Here is a 17,552-nt window from a genome sequence, read left to right as displayed (position 1 = left end):
TTTAGGGGTGCAATGATTTATTACATAGAATTTGATACAGTTTCTTATATGGTCGAGTTGAACTACTTATAACAGTTAACTTGTATTCCTGCAGACTGTAGGAATCCAAGATATCTCTATCTGGATTTCTCCTATTTTACTTGGTAAATTTCTGGGACAAACGCACAAAGAACGCAGTTTTCATGGCACGTTTTAATCTTTGTTGTTCTACTTTCTAGCACGATTGCGAGTAGAATCTCTCCCTTATGGAACTTAGTCGCGGCGATTGTAGAGTAGGGATTTTCTGGTACATTTTCAGTGCATTTGAAGTTTTCGAATATGGGAATGTTTTAATATAGAGTAATTAGAAGAAACGTAGAAAACAGTCTACCTGATAGGATTCAATTTTCGTCGCTTCATTTGCAAGGCTAATCATCAAGACGTTCTATCTTCGCAATTAACAGGTTATACCAATTTTCTTCAAAGTACGAAGTTCCCTTTCCTGGTACATTTTAATTTTCTCTGCTCCACTTTCAAAAGCGATCATAGAACGAAAAAGTTAATGGTTCCTTCTATCATTGACCTGTACTACTTACGATAACATCAGATAACGTTCCTTTTGATCTGCTCGAGCTTTTGAATTCTAACGAGAAAATTTCGGTATAAACAAGCAGGTGCCTGTATAAATACGATGCGCGCGAGACAGTATTTCAGTAAAGGCACAATTTCAAAGGAATTATTCCGAGAGGCGGCTGACAAAACGGAACGAAGTCGTTTCGACAAAAGGATTCGATACGTCTCGTCGACGTCGGGGATAACGTTTCGCAGAAACGAGGATCGCGCTGAACGAGAACACGGTTATTTCAACGGCATCAAACCGAACGAAGTGTTTCAGCACGAATCCGCGGGTTACCACACCACGAAGTGTCGCACTTCCTTATTAACTTTTACAATGATAAGGATATTAACTTCAGAGATGTTATGCCTTTGATGCGTTTAATTCGGTGTGTATTATACAAAATGTTCATGTGTGTGAATGTTTGAATATGACTTAAACAGAGCTTATGGAGCTAGGTCGGAGTGTAACTATTGAAAACTAGTGAGAGCTGACCGATTGCTTTGGAGTTCTGTCTAAGACTGATCTTGTTCAAGTTCTGTAAGAGACTGACGAATTCAGTCCCCACCAAGTTCCAAGACGTTTTTCTAGAAGCCGCAGAGAGAGCCCAGCGAGAGAGGTGTTTACCAAAAGTGACCAATTAGTAAACGTTTGGAGTTTAACTAATGGCAATAGGTCGAAGTGTTCAGCAAATCAGCTCGCTGGACAAGTCCCATGTAAGCCCGTCAAACGCCCAACGCGCAAACTTCTGCAATAAGTGTCTGACAGACTGTCAGACAGCAACTAGCCATTGCAAACAGTACTGCGATCTCACTTGCACAATGGCTAGTTGCCGTCTGACAGTCTGTCAGACACTTATTGCAGAAGTTTTCTCGCAAGTAGAAACACGGCCTAATAATCAAGAAATAAGTTATTGAATATGACCGACCGTGCTTCTAAATTGGTGCGATAAATTCATCAGTTCATGAATTTATCGTTGTTACCATCTGTACAAGGTACATAGAAGGCAAAACGGACGTTATCTTACGGTGAGTTTATTGCTCTCAACAGTTAAAACCGTAAGATTGTTAAAAGTACAAAACTGCTATTATAGATCCGCGAGCAGTATACTATGCCTCGTAACACGAAGCTTTTCTAGGTTAATACCGCCACGGTTTGTTTGAGTGGAGGCATAAAGTACCGATATCCCGAAGGATGGAGAAACGTGTGGCGGAAGAATGTTTAGTACGACGTAACTGGTAGCAGTAAGCGTTTAAAAAAGCTTCGAAGTAGACGTTTTGACATTAACGAGACTGCACAAACTACGTGAAACGTCATAAAACGAATAGCCAAATATAGGCCACGCTTGAAAATTAATCCCTTATTATATCATTTCTTTTTATTGATTTTCGTTCGTTTCGGGAGTCTTAAAACTTGACAGTAAAACTCGAGCCAGCCTTTCGATACTAGTCAATAAAATTATCAGATTCTTATGGAAACGGCATATACACCGTGCTATTGTTTATCGAAGCATAATTTTGTTTATTTTCTAAAAATATTCTATAAAATTCAATAAAAGCTTCATAGATAAATCTGCTGTGATCCAATGAAACACGTAACCAAGGATAATTTGATCCTGGACCGTTGAAAATTCGAACGACCAAAACTTACCAATTGTTGGCTATAAAAATATTTCAGTCTATACCAGCCGTGCAGCATTCGATCTCGTTTAAAAGCGAAACAGCACCGAACATGAAATTTACGAGAGAATCGAACAGAAACTCCAGATTTCACCGGGCCGTTGAAACGTTAAAGGAAAACGATTTCCTGGGAAAGTGGAAAACCGTGGAACTTAGGCAGCAAGTAAGTTGACGAGGGGATACATCATTCACGAGCGATTCTTCATTCGGGTTGGCCGGAAATCCGGTCAAGGAGACGGTGATCGGTATCGTTACGCCTCGCGGAATCTCGATTGACGAAGATCGATCGCGGTTACGGCAAATGACGAATAAAACCGAAAGTTAACGGTTCAATCTAGATCCAGATTTTCTTTTAATGTACCAGTAAAACGAAAGTAATAAAACGAGGCAATTTGGAAAAGGTCAAAAGTTTGACTACAATGAAAATAATCAGGAAACTTATATGTAATTTTATGTCATCGAATCGAATTATGTCGAAACACGAAGTCATAAATATTAATTCAAGCAATTTCCCGCAAACCATAAACGAACGGAAAGATTCATTTCACAGGACGTACGATGAAAAATTGGTTAAAATTAGGAAGACCTTGCTCGTTCTCGTATCAAGATTTATAGCCTAAATTAATTTCATTACACGTTCGAGTAAGCTCGTAACTTTCCCGAATTTCTAACCAGTTTAAAAAGTATATCCCTTCCGACTACTGTTCGCAACACGTGGAACGAAATATTTAACGCGGCTCGCGAAAGCATCGTTGGCCTTTTAGCAGAGGGTGACATCGTCGCGCACAAAGGAGCTTTCGTGGCACAATAACGAAGGCCGAAACCCGGCTCCGTTCGTGACAACGAAATCGACCAACAAAGGGCGCTCTACCCGCTAAATTGCATCTCTGCATGGTTAAAATGTCGTGGCGGGAACGCGTTTAACGGTGACACCGCGACGCGACGCGACGCGACGCGGCTTATTCATCGGCGGAAATTGCGTGACTCCGATATGTTCCGGGCGCGCCGTCTAACGGGGTTGATTCATCGAACGATATATCGCGACTTTCGCCGCGAAAATCTACGGGCAACCCAGGCGAGGTGAAAAATTCCGTCTAAAAGCGTGCCGGAAATACGAGCTGGAAATAGAAATACAATCTGAAAGCGTGCTACCAGCGAAAATTATGGATGTCAGGAAACGTGGCTGGAGTAAAAATGGTAGGAAAAACTCCGAGTTGTGACAGAAAAGTGTTGACATCATGCCTAGAAAATCTGTACCCATATCAACATACGTTATTTGTCTAACCAAGGGAAGAAGGTTGACTGACGTTGATAATATTCATAAACGTCGCGATACAAGAGGGCAGCATTTATCTAAAATAAACCGGGAGTCGTTTGATGACGGATGATTCACAATGCAAATTGCTCGGCGAGTAATCCAAGTTTTAAACGTACGACGCACGGAAGTAAAAACTTAATTCCCGGTGATGAATTTTCATTCGGAAAGTAGCGCAACAGGAGCACTTAAACCCTCTCGTCTGTCCCCCTCTGTTCCTCCCTGTTTCCCGCTAACGAGTACCAGATGCAGCTGCGACTGCACCAAACCACGCCCCGTAGATGAAACTTCATTTAGTCCGAAGAATATCAAGCTGTTCCTTTCAATTTCGCGCGTCTCAATTACACTTCTGCAGGAGAATCGTAAACGTCGCGACGATGGACGCCCATGCAAATAGCGCGTCGCGTTTCCTTGAAAATTTGACGCGCGAAAAAGTACTGCGACTCGCCAGGGAATTACGTTCCGAGCTTAACTTTCCTACCAAGACGGTAAAATTTCCTTCTCCGGGTTCCTGCCTCTTAAAACATTTTCCAGCTGCGAAAGCGGCAAACCGTAGGAGAAAAAAAATATACATCAGTGTGCTATTATCGTAGAACGTTGCCTAGAATTTTTAGAAATAACCAAATTTTTGAATAGTACTTTTTGTTCGGACCAATTGTTGAGCGTGGAATTGAATTTTCAAATTTATCTCAACGTTGCCGGATAAAACTGTTTACGTGCGGTGCTGGAAACCGCTGGAAATACTAGAATGCTCTTCCAATTTGAACCGTCGGTGATCCGTTCGAATTCAGGGAAATAAAACGAGGCCACGAAACGAGCAATTCGATCCAACGTTTAATCCCGACTTTTCGCAGCATGATTAACGTAGTTTCGAGTTACGTGAACCTACTCTCGGTTATTAAATCGAGGAACTGTACATTCGGTAAATCGTAGTGATCCCGGAACAACATCGCTGAAACTTTCTTCTTTCATTCGAGAACACGCAATTTCATCGAATGCGATTCTCGTTCGCAACGAACGAATATTTGAGATTGAATTTCTTACTTCTCGCCGTTTATCGGAGTAGAAATAGAAACATCCGTGTCGCGTCGCGAGGTCCCCATTTCTTCGCTGCGAAATTTAAGGAAACATTGTTTTGATTGTATTCGCGCTGGGTTGAGAAACACTTTCAAAATCATGCTCGCGTGCTACATAGAATCCCGCATCAAGTTGTGCTTATATAAATAACGAATTAATTATTACGTAGATAAAGGCGCTTGATATAATCGTACCTTTGCTGATGGAAACTTTTTTAATCTGTTTGGGATTAGAAAAAAAAGAACACGTTATTTATAACGAAGGTTGCATGATTTGTAATCATTTCCATCGATATTTTCATAGTTTCAATGTTGCAACATGTAAACCTTTTGAAAGTAGAAAGAAGTTAATTATACAAGAGTCACAAGAAGTTGTTTAAAATAAAAATTTTGGAAAATATTGATGTTTAGAAGCGTTAAGACAAGTAGAACAAGAATATAGGTGTTCACTCAAGTAGTATAAATCCATGGATGGTCAGACAAGTAACTCGAAATTGAACAAGAAAATATTTCTGACTTTCGTGAAACTTATAATTGTATCAGCTGATCACGAAATGCAAGTGAAATAATTTTACATTTGTCGACCTGGTGACCTTTCCCTTTGAGCAGAGAGGGAAGAGGTAAGATGAGTGGTGATATTGGGAAAGGACAGAAAGGAGGATACAGAAATGGGGATGGTAGTCATGGTAACCGCCCCTAGAGACTACATCTGCCTTAATCTAAACCTTGATTGGCTAAGGTGATCTTAAACTTGTCCTCTCGATAAAGTTTCTCACCTTAACGCAAATTCCGAGCGGTTCACGGTTTCGCGAGTCGAACGACGCGACGGTACGCGAGAACGTCTGCGACAATTTGAAGAAACGACAAGCGACCCTTAATCGATCCCGGTGGCAAAGGTTGCCCTCGATTCCGTGGGGTATCGAGTTTCATTGACGAATAAAACTTAGTGGAACGTTTCTACACGGAATTTCGTGAGGACGTAGAATTTTCAAGGGGTTTCCTTCCAAGAAACTGCGACCTCGTTCGGCCTCTGCCAAGTTTCGATGACATTTGTCGGCTCGTTATCGTTTCACAGAATCGAGCGAAGATTCGGCTGAAGAATTGAATTTGATAACGCGCCACTGTGGTCGTAAGTTTCTCGATAATGAATAAGGTTAATTTGTTGGAAGGAAGGAAGTTATGGTAAAGCTTCAACGACGTTGAATTTCCTGATAAGGGTTTAATTTCTCTGAACCGATACTTCGCACGTCTAACTGAAGTTCGTTACGTATAAACTATCGTAGCTTTAAAGGTAACTTTAATATCGAGTTGAAATTGTTCTTTAAGAAAAATGATTCCAATTGAACGCCAGTGATAAACGTGTTAAACTTGCTCGAGTAATAGGAGAAGGAAGAAAGAGAGAAAGGTATCGTAAATTTAACGCCAACAACATTAAGTCAATCGCTGCTCAAATATGCCACCCATTTATCGGCAGCATCCGCGAGTTTCACAACTTCTTCCCTGACCGAAATTTCCGCCCCACTTTCAGTAAGGGTAATAAAAGGCAAACTCCGGGTAAGCGTTGGAAATCCGGTTAGAACGATGCCTGAATATTGTGAAGATTATATTAACAGTTTGACTGGTAATGTTAGGTACACGTGACGGTAATTAATCTTTCTATAACAAACGAAGTACGTGTCGTCATCTGTAAAGAAAAATAAATTGAAGTGAAATTGTGTTTATGGTATTAATGGGGACACGAGAAGAGTCAACTGTAATTTTTCTAGATGAAGTTTGTAAATTGTCAGGCAAATAGGATAACACCACGTGTCATCAGGCAAGTAGAACAAGACCGTATATGATTAAACAAATGTATAAAACCGTAAGTCCTTAAAGAAAAGACGAGTAAATCGGTATGCGGCGAGACAGGCACATTAGTTGGTAGATAAGTATAATAAGTACGTACATAGTTGAACATGGTTACATTACGAACTACATAAAAGTAAATGGTACATACAGAGTGTTCGATTAGAGGTGAGCATCCTTGGAAGGGGTGGTAGCTGGGGTGATTCTGAATAACGTTTTCCTTCACCAAAATGCTCGTTAAGGCTTAGTGTTTCAATTATTAAATTATTAAATAACAATAATAAATAATAATAAAATAATAATATTAAATGAATAATTATGAAATAATATAATCAGAGCATGCAGCCGCGAGGGTATTAGCTACAACAACCGTGCTCGACCGTGGTTGTAAACAAACTACTCGACTGCGTCGCGCTCGACTTGTAACCGACACTCCCAAGGCTGAGCCTGCGCGATCAAATTACTCGGCCTTTCTTATTAATAATACAAAAATTAAGTCTTAACGAGCATTTTGGTAAAGGAAGAAGTTGTCCAGAATCATTCCAGCTACAACCCTCTGCAAAGATACCGACCCCTAGTCGAACACTCTCTATATAAAATACTCTAATATAAACTTGGATTCTAAATAGTCATTACACGACTGCAAATTATCCAATAAAAATTCTGCACATTTATAACAGCAGATGATTCAAAAATTCATAACGTAGCTGATTAAAACAGCGATAAATTAATGATACACTTTATGAAGCTTATAAGAAGAAAAGATTTAGTATCATTCCACTTCATGAATAATTAACACCTAGCAAAAAACGAATGAAACTAATTAACATTCGGCAAAGATGTATCGCTTCGCGATATCGCGATGCAAAATATCAAGATATAAACTTATTGGAATATTCGTTCTGTGGTTGATTAACTTTCGTTAATTATGCACCACGAACGTAGTTTCGTGGTCGATTCCGAGATGTAGCAACTTTTAAGAGAAAATCACTCTAACCAGTTTCAGGAAACGTTGGTTAATTCACTTGGTTACTTCATTGAATTAGTTTCAAGGAGCGAGGTTCATCGCGTTAATCATCCAGCGATTGTACCACCTTCCCGTCGTGCGTTCTCGAGAACCTTTTTAGCTTCGCACCAAACAGATAATGGAGGGGTTAAATAGAATTTATGGTACCACGTTTGCAAACAACTCGCTCTCAGAATTTATACCACTATTGTTGGCGCGGATCGTGAGAGAGTCAGGGTAATTTGTCAGGGATTAAATAAATAAATAGATGTTAGTTTAATCGAGAAAGATGCTGTTCATTGGTTTCCAATTTCTTTTAAACGATCTCTAAAGGATTCAAATATTAAACTCTACTTCTTTATACATTTATTTTGTTGTAATTGAAATATTTGACTTCTCTGCCGCTTCATCATTTGGAACTTTTTCTTATCCCCATCAATTTCTTCGGCTCGAATGATAGAAACGGATCCCAGGGATCGAGCTACAAGACAAAGTCGGCGCCTGGCAGAATTTCTTTCAATTCACATAACATTAAACATTCAACCACGACCCGCTGAGAGGTATCAGTACGCCAAGGCACGTACTGGCGATTTCTATTCAATTTCATTCCGTTGCACGACGATCAACCTTTCGAGCCGCGAGGATAATCTCGCTAATGGAAACGAAATGTTCCAGAAGGACAATGCTCTGTCTGTAGGAAGATAGAGAAGTATCCTCGATGACTAATCATTCAAGTGATAGGCTCGAGTCGATACGACTTGTAAACATCGTTGACCAAAATTATGGATCCGTTTTCCTCGAGAATAAATTTTATAATATACACGAGTGTGAAGTGCTAAAATTATTATAATAACATCCTCTCGGTTCCTCGTTGATTATACAAAAATTCCGCTTCTATTTCTAATAATGATAACAATAACCGTGCTTCGATGGGATATGATATTAAATTTGGTACTCGTGAATTAAACGCACGTTAAATACGATCAAGACTTGGATATTTAACATCGTTTCGATAAATAAGGCGGAAAATCGAGGTCGGCGCACGTCAAGGCGGAATATTAACGCGATACGTTAATACCTCTCATTTGAAGAGGAATTCCAATTTCTATCACGCGTTGAACAACGAGATTCACGAGCGAGTGTCGCGAGCGATATCGGATTATTTCCGTCGGAATCGTTCGACTGAAATTCCGCTTCGATCTAGGATGTCTCAATAAACGACAGGATTTCGCGAAGGTTCGCTTTCGTGAATATCGTCTCGGGGATTAAGGGGTTCTCTTCGTCTAATTTTATGTATATATTCCATAACCCATACCGAATCCCTTTTGCATTTTAACGCCGGCAAACCAAGTTCCGGCTCATTGAATTTTGACAGGCTTTTAGAGGGTACCTTTAGAACGACGTTCTTCTACGACTCGTGGAACCACGATTATTAAGTTTCCTCTCTTCACCGAATCCACGGAAACCATGTTTTTTTCATTATCGATGCTGCACGCGTTGAACACGTATCCGTTTGCAAATTTTTATCCAGATATTTACCACTCGTAGAGCATTAAAAATATTAAAAATTAACTCCCGTGATACGTGTATCGACTAAAATTAGCCACTGGAATTTCCAAACGAGATTTTTGTATACCGAAATTATAATATTTAAACAACCCGAATGAGAATCCATTTAAAATTAATTTATTCCCGGTAGAAATAAAATGAATGAGAACCAGCATCGGAAAATTGAATCCAGTATTCGAGTAAACGAGTTCAGAACGATCCATCTGTCGCGAATTCAATTTATAAAAGTTCGATTCCCATGAGTTGTGCCTGAAGTTTTCGAAAATGTTACCGAATTTTGTCTGTAAAATTCGGTGAAAAATGTAGCTGACGTTTCCGAGTGGTAAATATTTTCAAATCGATCAGAGAAATTACTGTCGAATATGGTGGTTGATTAACGAATGTTTAACCGGGTGAAATTAATGGGTAAATAGCAATTTCACGAATTTCGATTGATTTGCGAAGATACGCGAAACCAGGTATTCAATCTCTGACACTCGGGTTGTTTTTCAAACGGAAAATTCGCTACTGTTAGCTGGTATTTTCGTTCGAACGTTTTCCAATTACCGGCTTCGCGTTTGAATTACCCCCGATTATTTCAAATATTTTCGCACGTGAAAAATCAATGCAGCCAGGTGCGATATTGTCCGTCGAATAATTCCCCAATATTAACAGCGTCTATAGATTAAACCAATCAATCAGTGTCTGTGTACAATTTGCAATTTTTTCGCAACGTATCCTTTTTTTACATAAAAATATATTTGATTACCATTTAATCATCAAATGTAAGACAGGCAATAACTCTTTTGCGAAAGTGATTAATTAAAACAATTAATTAGCATGAAATTCATGCTCCACATAATTCGACGGAAAAAAGAATTTCAGCATCGAAACGAATTCCTTCTAGCAGAAACGTTAAACACCGCGTATCGCGAACGACTTTCTCTACGTGGTATTTCATGAATCTCGCGAACACCGCGAGAATTCATTCTGCGAATAATTTAATTAGGGATCGTTTTAAAGCATCCTAGAGTACACGTACGATATTATATCTGCAAATTATAATAAAACACAGACTGTAAAAATCATGCCCTACGGTATCGCAATCCTTGTGCTTTATAATTGAGAATGAAAAGGTTTAATAATGAGAAATTGTTTAGTTAATTATCATAACATTATATCCAATTATGAATTATCATGGTTAATTATGCATAAAATTTAAATTAATAACAATATGGACTGAATACATTGAGAAAGAGATGTGTTTAAATATCGTAACTGTCCGAATTTATAATGAAGGATAGACTGCTGGTGCAGTCTGATTTATTTCTGACCTATACTACTTGCACAGAGAATTCTATACTACTAAATGTTTTATTCGAGTATCTAACTTTTATGCTGTCGCGTTCAGTTTCTTTACTTTCAGTGATCAATGTACCACAATAAGTGCCATTAAAACTGTAATAAAATACAAAACAGATGTTTTTCTTCTTCTTACACGGTATTTATCATATTCAGAGCAGCGGGGTGGGCAGAAACTTTTGTTCGAAACTCGACTTAACAAGAAACTCATCTCGCAAGAAGTTGAATGTAAGACGAAGCAACATGTACAATACCAATAAAAAGTAGAGAATCATTTATCAAGAAAGATGTCGAGCGAAATCCTTTCAAACCTATCCACTTTTCCCTACGTTCGATATCTACCGAGAAATAATTATTATTCATCGCAACTGGTGTCACAAAATATAATCTCGAATAAAATGGTTTCATATTTTTCACCGACAGCCAATTCGTTTATATTTCCGAACTCGTGCCGAATCGTTCCTACACACCGTAAACAGAAGGAAACCGATGCAGACATCTTTATTTCTTCTGGCATAGAAGCGAAAAAGCAATTAAAAAGGTAGATCTAAAAGCTACTGTGCCATGACACCGTCAATATTTGCCTTCAAAACCGACGTTTCATCTGATATATCGTTGCGAATTTAATCTTGCAGCAAGTTTTCGATATTCCCGGCACGAATCAAAGAAAAGCCGGAACAAAGATAAAACTATTCGTGTTTTGGCTATCGGTTCGCGCTTCCCTTCGCTCTGAAGTGTATTCGCGATGGGATTATTTCACCTTTCATTCTTACTATCGAGAAACTACTTGATGGATCTGAACGTTAGACGAAACATTATTGTTACTCCTCGAACAATGATGGATAGAGGAACGCTTTCTTCGGGTTCTCTCACATTTTACACGATTCACCATCGTTAATGGTCTGATTTCTTGAGACGCGTTTCTTAGTAGACGATGATGCGTGTGCTCGGTGAAAAATTCATCCGATAGCTTTCTTTTCTTCTCGAGTGAAAAATAGTATCCATTGTTACATGCAAGTATCCTCTCTTCTATCGAAGGAAAGATCGTCTAGTCACTTTATCATGCTCACAGTTCGACTATTCTTCTTTTTCAATTATTCCCTTTAAGGGGAATTTCATTTCCTCTTAGTCTATTTCTTTGAAAAAAAATTTCAAATAATATACATATAAATATAAACGAACAAAGTTGTACGGTTCCTTTGTGAAAAAATCTCAGAGGGTGTCTGAAAAAGTCAGGTCCATGCTAGAATAGCTCTTCAATGAACGTTACATTGGGTCGAGTCAACATTGCCAATTTCGAGGATAAATAATGAAATTGAGTAAGCTCTAGGTTGACAGCGAGAATGCTTTAATACGTAAAGATCTCGCGGAGGTTGAGTCACTTTCATCGAAATTGGACGGGTGCTCTTTTCACAGGAAAGCGTTCTTTGATACTGGCAACGGGCTGACGAATCGTCGAGCTGCTCGCGAGTTAATTAAGTTTGTTCAGTACGGCGACGATGAGGTAATCCACGAGCTCGGGAAATCGTCTTAATAACTAACCACGGCCAATTAAACGCAGAATAGCCCGAGGGTTTCGTCGGATTGTTGTCCAGAATTTCACGCGATCTTTCGCGCACGATCAATCGTAGAAATCGCGGTTCGATCATGCTTCAAACGGTATTTCTCTTTCCCGTCACCTTCGAGCAAAGGGTTGCGAATGTTTGTCGTTCAGGTTAAGGTCTAAGAACGGATAAGACAATACAAAGAGGGACCCTTCCTGAAACATCTGCTGCTTTTGCCAACGAAGCTTCCAAGTGAATTTTTCAGTGGCCTTTGTCTACTGTTCACGAATCTATTGATCCTGCTACTTCAGCCTGCATCGATCCTCGTTATTTTAGTATTGATATCAAGGTAATATGTATGAATGAAGTTATTCATATTTACTTAGACGTGTGCGCCTTTCAATGAATAATAGATTATTAGAAACATTTGTTTCTGCAACAATTTACTCGGTCAATACTGTTTTAAAATTGAATGGACCTGCCGTTTGAAGGTTGCTTATTTATTGTTAATTGATATACGATCATTTATTAAACGTATTTCAGGTAATGTGGATTTAGCGACGGTGCTTCAACATGAATGATAAAATAACGAGAATCAAAGTCTACGGAAAGAATAATTATACTACTGAGACTAACGCGTAGTATATCTTCTCCTTATTAACTTTTTCTTCCTTCATTTTTCATTCTTATTAACTCCGACTATATTTTCTCATTAGACCCAAGAATCCATCCTGATAACCAACGTGTTCTTAAATGAACTTAACGTGACACAAGAATTTCATAAAAAAATTTTCACCGGAAAAAAATCTGTCCCCTTTGATTATGTACGCATATTGCTCTAGAAATACCTTAGCGAATTAAACAGACAACATACCTAATACTTCGGTGATTAATTTTATTCGTGACGCATTTCGCTAAAAATCCTGCGACTTACGTTTCCTGGAAGAATTTATTCCCAGAAACACTTTCGAACTCACCCCTTTCGCGATCTACTCCCCAGAACACATTCTTCGCGTTTCGAGCGATTGCCGTTTTCGAAGGAAACGAAAAAGCATTTTCACGAAACAATACGCGGTAAAAGTAAGGCGCCAGGCTGTTATCGCGTTGCACGAAACAGACGTTACCATCGGCGGCCGTTTTTCCGCGGACTTTTTCCGCACGAGTTGGCCGCCACACAATCGGCAAAGGCCAGTCCCGGCACGGTTATTGTGCCAGGGAATATTGTGCGAGTCCCAGGCCAGCCTCTAATCTGCATACGAATGAAATCCGTTAGCCACGAAAGCAAGCAGCCCCGCGAAAAGGGTAAATAAGAAGAAGGCCGCGTTTCTCTTTGCATCTCTTTGTAACCGAGCCTTGTCTGCAACCCCTTCGTGTTGCACTTGGAATATTTAAAATGTTCTGACAATTTCTTCCGTGTAATTTCGTGCGCGTGCCGAAAGCGATGAAAAAGTTTAACGTGGCTGTGGTAAACTATCATCCTATCACAGCAATGTAATAAATAAAGCGTTCTAGCTGATAAGAAATTCAGAATTTTTAAGAGAAAGACTCGTAATCCTACGTTATACGCGTGATCAGCCCAGAGCAGTGAAAAGAGTCAACGCTTTGTCAGACATGATTCCTAACAAAGGTTTGATATCGACAAATTTTTCATCCCGTCTCGATATTTTCTCTATTGTAATGTTAACATTACATCGAAGAACGTCTTTTTCGTGTTCAATAACAATTTTATACACCTAATCAGTCTAGAGCAGTGATGAAAAGGTTCAACGCTTTGTCAGACATAGACCAAAATTCTTAACAAAAGTTTGATATCGACATATCCAGTCTCGATATTTTCTCTGTTATAATGCTAAAGTTATATCAAAGAACGTCTTTTTCGTGTTCAATAACAATTTTATACACCTACTCAGTCCAGAGCAGTGAAAAGGGTCAACGCTTTGTCAGACATAGGCCAAAATTTCTAACAAAAGTTTGAGATCGACAAATTTTACATAAAGTGTTAATATTTTCTCTATTGTAATATTAAAGTTACATCAAAGAACGTCCTTCTTCATGTTCAACGATAATTTTCTATTCCTCATCAGCTAAGTTAATAAAAGTTTAAATTAAAGTAGTGTATCCCGCGAATATCAAGAGAACGTCAATGTTCTTTAAGAACCGCATCCACCAAGTTTACTTTAAAGATCGATCAAAGATGTTGCTCAAACTTCTGTCGAGGCAAGCATTCAGAAACTTCGGTGAACATTGGTCGTCTGCGGTTTTGCAGAAGTATTTCCAGAATTCAGAGAATTTTCATATCTTAACTCGAGTTAATTGTAGGAACGGTATTCAAACTTAAGGATGCGATTAAAAATAAGAAAAAAAAACGACTTGGATGAAGAATATCGTAGAAGCAGTTCCCTATTTAATATGTCGTTTTATATGGCTGTTCGACAAGAATGTTCCAAGTTGTCGCGGAGTTTGAGTATTGTCCTCTTCGCGGTTTGACTACACGGGCAGAAGTTTTTTCATAAAAAAGTTTTGGGTTGACCCCCTCTGAATCTACAAAACAGGGGCGGGGTATTGGTTTTGAGCAAGAACGGGACGTTCAAGAATATCTGATAACGATGTAAGAGGGTGTGCTGTTGACTCTTGACTACATGAATTTTTTTGCATAAACTTCTGAAGGTACTCCTTGAATCGTAATACGAAACAGTGTTGAATTTTATTATACAAGGGTGATGTGGTAACTCTTTCTCAGAAAACTCACCCTTACGCCTGATGGGCTCTCAATCTCGGTATCGTTCGTCGAAGATCAAAGGAAGCCGCGATAAAAGGGAGGCAATAAGCTTTAATATCCTCGAATCCCTTTCTAAATGCTCGTATCCAAAGTAACCGAGGGAAGATTCCGTGGAACGATCGCGAAGTTTGACCGAGGGCGGAAGCTGAACGAACTTCTGTCTAACTGTCGTCAGCGAGATCTCGTCGATAAGAGGTAGACATTGTTCCCGCGACCCGGTTCGTATCTCGAGCACTAGTGAAAATGATAAAACGTCCCAGTTGTCCGTTAAACGTGCGCGAAACTTCGTTCCACGAGCTACCGTCGAGCCAGGACGTGATCGGACTCAGGATTTTAGGCCTGGCTCGCAGAATCGAGGCAAATTACTAAAAAAACCTTGGCACACCACGCGATTCCTCTTTAAGACACTGACGATTCATCGCGGGAACCAATCCTGTACCGAAAACGTGGAGGAAATTCGAGACGATCGTTCCAACAAGAAAATTCAACCAGAGGGACGACGGACAATTTTGGCTGGATTCGAGAATTTCCAATCAATTTTTTGAAACAGATTGATAATTAAAAGAACGATGCCAAAGATTTTTCCTTCAAACAAGAATGTAGAGAGAAGAGTGTTGGGTGACACCAGGGTGCTGGTCGATTTAAGCGGAATGCGTGAAATTGAAGGAATTTCATGTAAAACTGGGAAATATTTTCCAAATATTTTCAAGAAAAATGCAGCTGATAAATCCTGTGCTTGTAATTGAATACAATTGCGAGCAACCGTTCTAGTTGAAATTTTCAGAAAAATCTTTATTCTATTTCGAAATTTCTATTTCATTGGCGATAGGACACAAGGGTGCAGAAAGGAAGCTGAAATGAAAAGTGGAAAAGTTGGGTAAACACTTCGGAGGAAGCATCCAATAGGTCTGGCAATTTTGAACGCCGCTCTTTTTCCACGGACACTCGATTCTTTTTGATGAAACCTTCTCTTTTCGCTAGCTGATGACATCTCGGGAAATGGACTTTCCCTGCGATCGCGTCGGCTAACTTTGCATTGCCAATCTTTTTTTCCCTCCTCGAATTTAATACTAGAAACACCAACGTTGGATATCCTATCTTTCAATTACTATAAAAGTATAACTATTCACTTTCATTTGATTCAATTTACAAGCACAATTCTGTCCATTGGTTACATTCTTTATTTCGTTTTTTATTTCGCCTTGTTTCGCAGCTCCTAAACCCTGAATATTTAATTATCTCGCTTGACGTTCCTGATTTCTCAACATCTCTCCCCTCAGATATTTCAATTTTTAATTTTTCACCCCACAAATCTCGAGACCTTTCATCTCCCCCCTTTTATACAATCTTTAGAAAACGAGACACGTAACATTTCTTCAGGGGAGCATTCATTTTTTAAGAAAAAACAATAGAACAGATGAAAATGAGAAACGAACAATTACCTGAATTAATTAGTTACTGAACCGACAGTGATATAATTACAAGCGTAAGAGGTTCAAATTGAATTGTCCACGTCGACAGTTTGTATTTTTCACAAATTTCTGCATCTTATAATTAAATTAATTACAACAGTGGAAACGTAACACAGACCTTCTCAGTGACATTTACGTCTGTCCGCGTAGCTGCTCAAGTCAGGTCGGCCACGACCGGGACGTCGCTGGCACGGTTATGCAACTTTGTTTGTTTATCGCCAGGATGCACTTCACTAAACGTACCGCGTCCCGTCAGCTGCATCGCGGCGTGTAATCGTTCGTCACGGTTTACTGAATCACTCATGTTTAAAAGGTGTGTTCCTCACCGTTCGTAGCTCGTTCGAACGGCCGCGTGGACGATGGCGCGCGGTTCATCGAACGGTCGATCAATTTTCTAGTCGATAACGATTTTCGTACCGTTCGAACGCGTCCAACGTTACAAGATACCCTAACGTACATCACTTCTCCTCGAAGCAGATGAAAGCTTGCGAGCTTTGTTTCTTCATCGCGAATCACTCACGAGCTTCTCGTTCCTCTTCGTCGCAGGCTGACTTTCAATGTCAGCTTTTCGAATCGATCACCAAGCTCGTTATCTATCTCGGCATTTTATTAATCGTCGACATGAATGATGGAAAGCTTTTTATTTCTTCCACCCTCCTTCGCCTCTTCTGACTTTAATTTTTATTTTTTCTTCGAGCAAAATTTATTTCTGTCAGACCAGACGAGACAAGAGAGTCGGTGACGACCGTGATAGACGCCTTTTTATCTTGTGCCACTCTGGTTATTGATCGACGATGTTTGATACAGAGCTCGTACGGATAACACGTGTTCTGATTATATTACCCGGGCTGGTTTACGAGAGAAATAGAAAATATGGACAGGATTGTCAAACGATCGCACAATTTCTGACGTATGATTTATGGAGAACGATTGGCAGGTGATTTATCGTGACAGGTGTACGGAGGACGATGTGTATGCTCGTCATTTGAATACTTCCGTTGCTTCTGATGATCGAAGGCAACATTTCAGAAATAATTGCTTTGCAACTTTGTGAATAATTTCCGTGTATTAATCAAATTACTATCACTGTCGCTTAGCCAAAACATTATTCACGGTTGATAGATTTTTAAAAAGATATCGAGCAACATTTTTCATTTAAGATGAAAGAATAATAATAACAGATATTCGTTGATCAACGAGAATGAAGAATATAGTTCGCGAATTCGTTTCTTTTTTTTTTTTCAAACGTGTGCGAAAATAAAGCTTCTCCTTCGTCGCGACCGTTTTTTATAGTATCAATGCTCGAACGGAAAATTGCGTGATACGGACAT

General features: G+C 39.3%; 1 protein-coding gene across 7 annotated transcripts in view; it reads right to left on the bottom strand.

Annotated features, from left to right (window-relative positions):
* Positions 1-17,552, bottom strand: part of LOC114878955 (small conductance calcium-activated potassium channel protein) — a 129,197-nt gene that overhangs the window by 41,545 nt on the left and 70,100 nt on the right. For 2 of the 7 annotated variants that reach the window (XM_046287722.1, XM_046287723.1), the window contains exon 2: positions 16,340-16,814. The exons of 2 other annotated variants lie outside the window; for them this stretch is intronic. Coding sequence is in view for 1 of the 5 variants with exons in the window: in XM_046287721.1 (XP_046143677.1) it covers positions 371-415 (45 nt within the window). In the remaining 4 variants the exon portion in view is untranslated. Of the gene's footprint in view, positions 1-370; positions 1,112-16,339; positions 16,822-17,552 lie in introns of those variants that run through there. 3 more of the 7 variants (XM_046287724.1, XM_046287721.1, XM_046287725.1) reach the window with 3 other exon arrangements.

The sequence above is a fragment of the Osmia bicornis genome, chromosome 11 (genome assembly GCF_907164935.1).
Source record: "Osmia bicornis bicornis chromosome 11, iOsmBic2.1, whole genome shotgun sequence".
NCBI classification, from domain to species: domain Eukaryota; kingdom Metazoa; phylum Arthropoda; class Insecta; order Hymenoptera; family Megachilidae; genus Osmia; species Osmia bicornis.
Note: the sequence above shows the minus strand (reverse complement) of the source record. Positions and strands in the feature narration are given on the sequence as shown.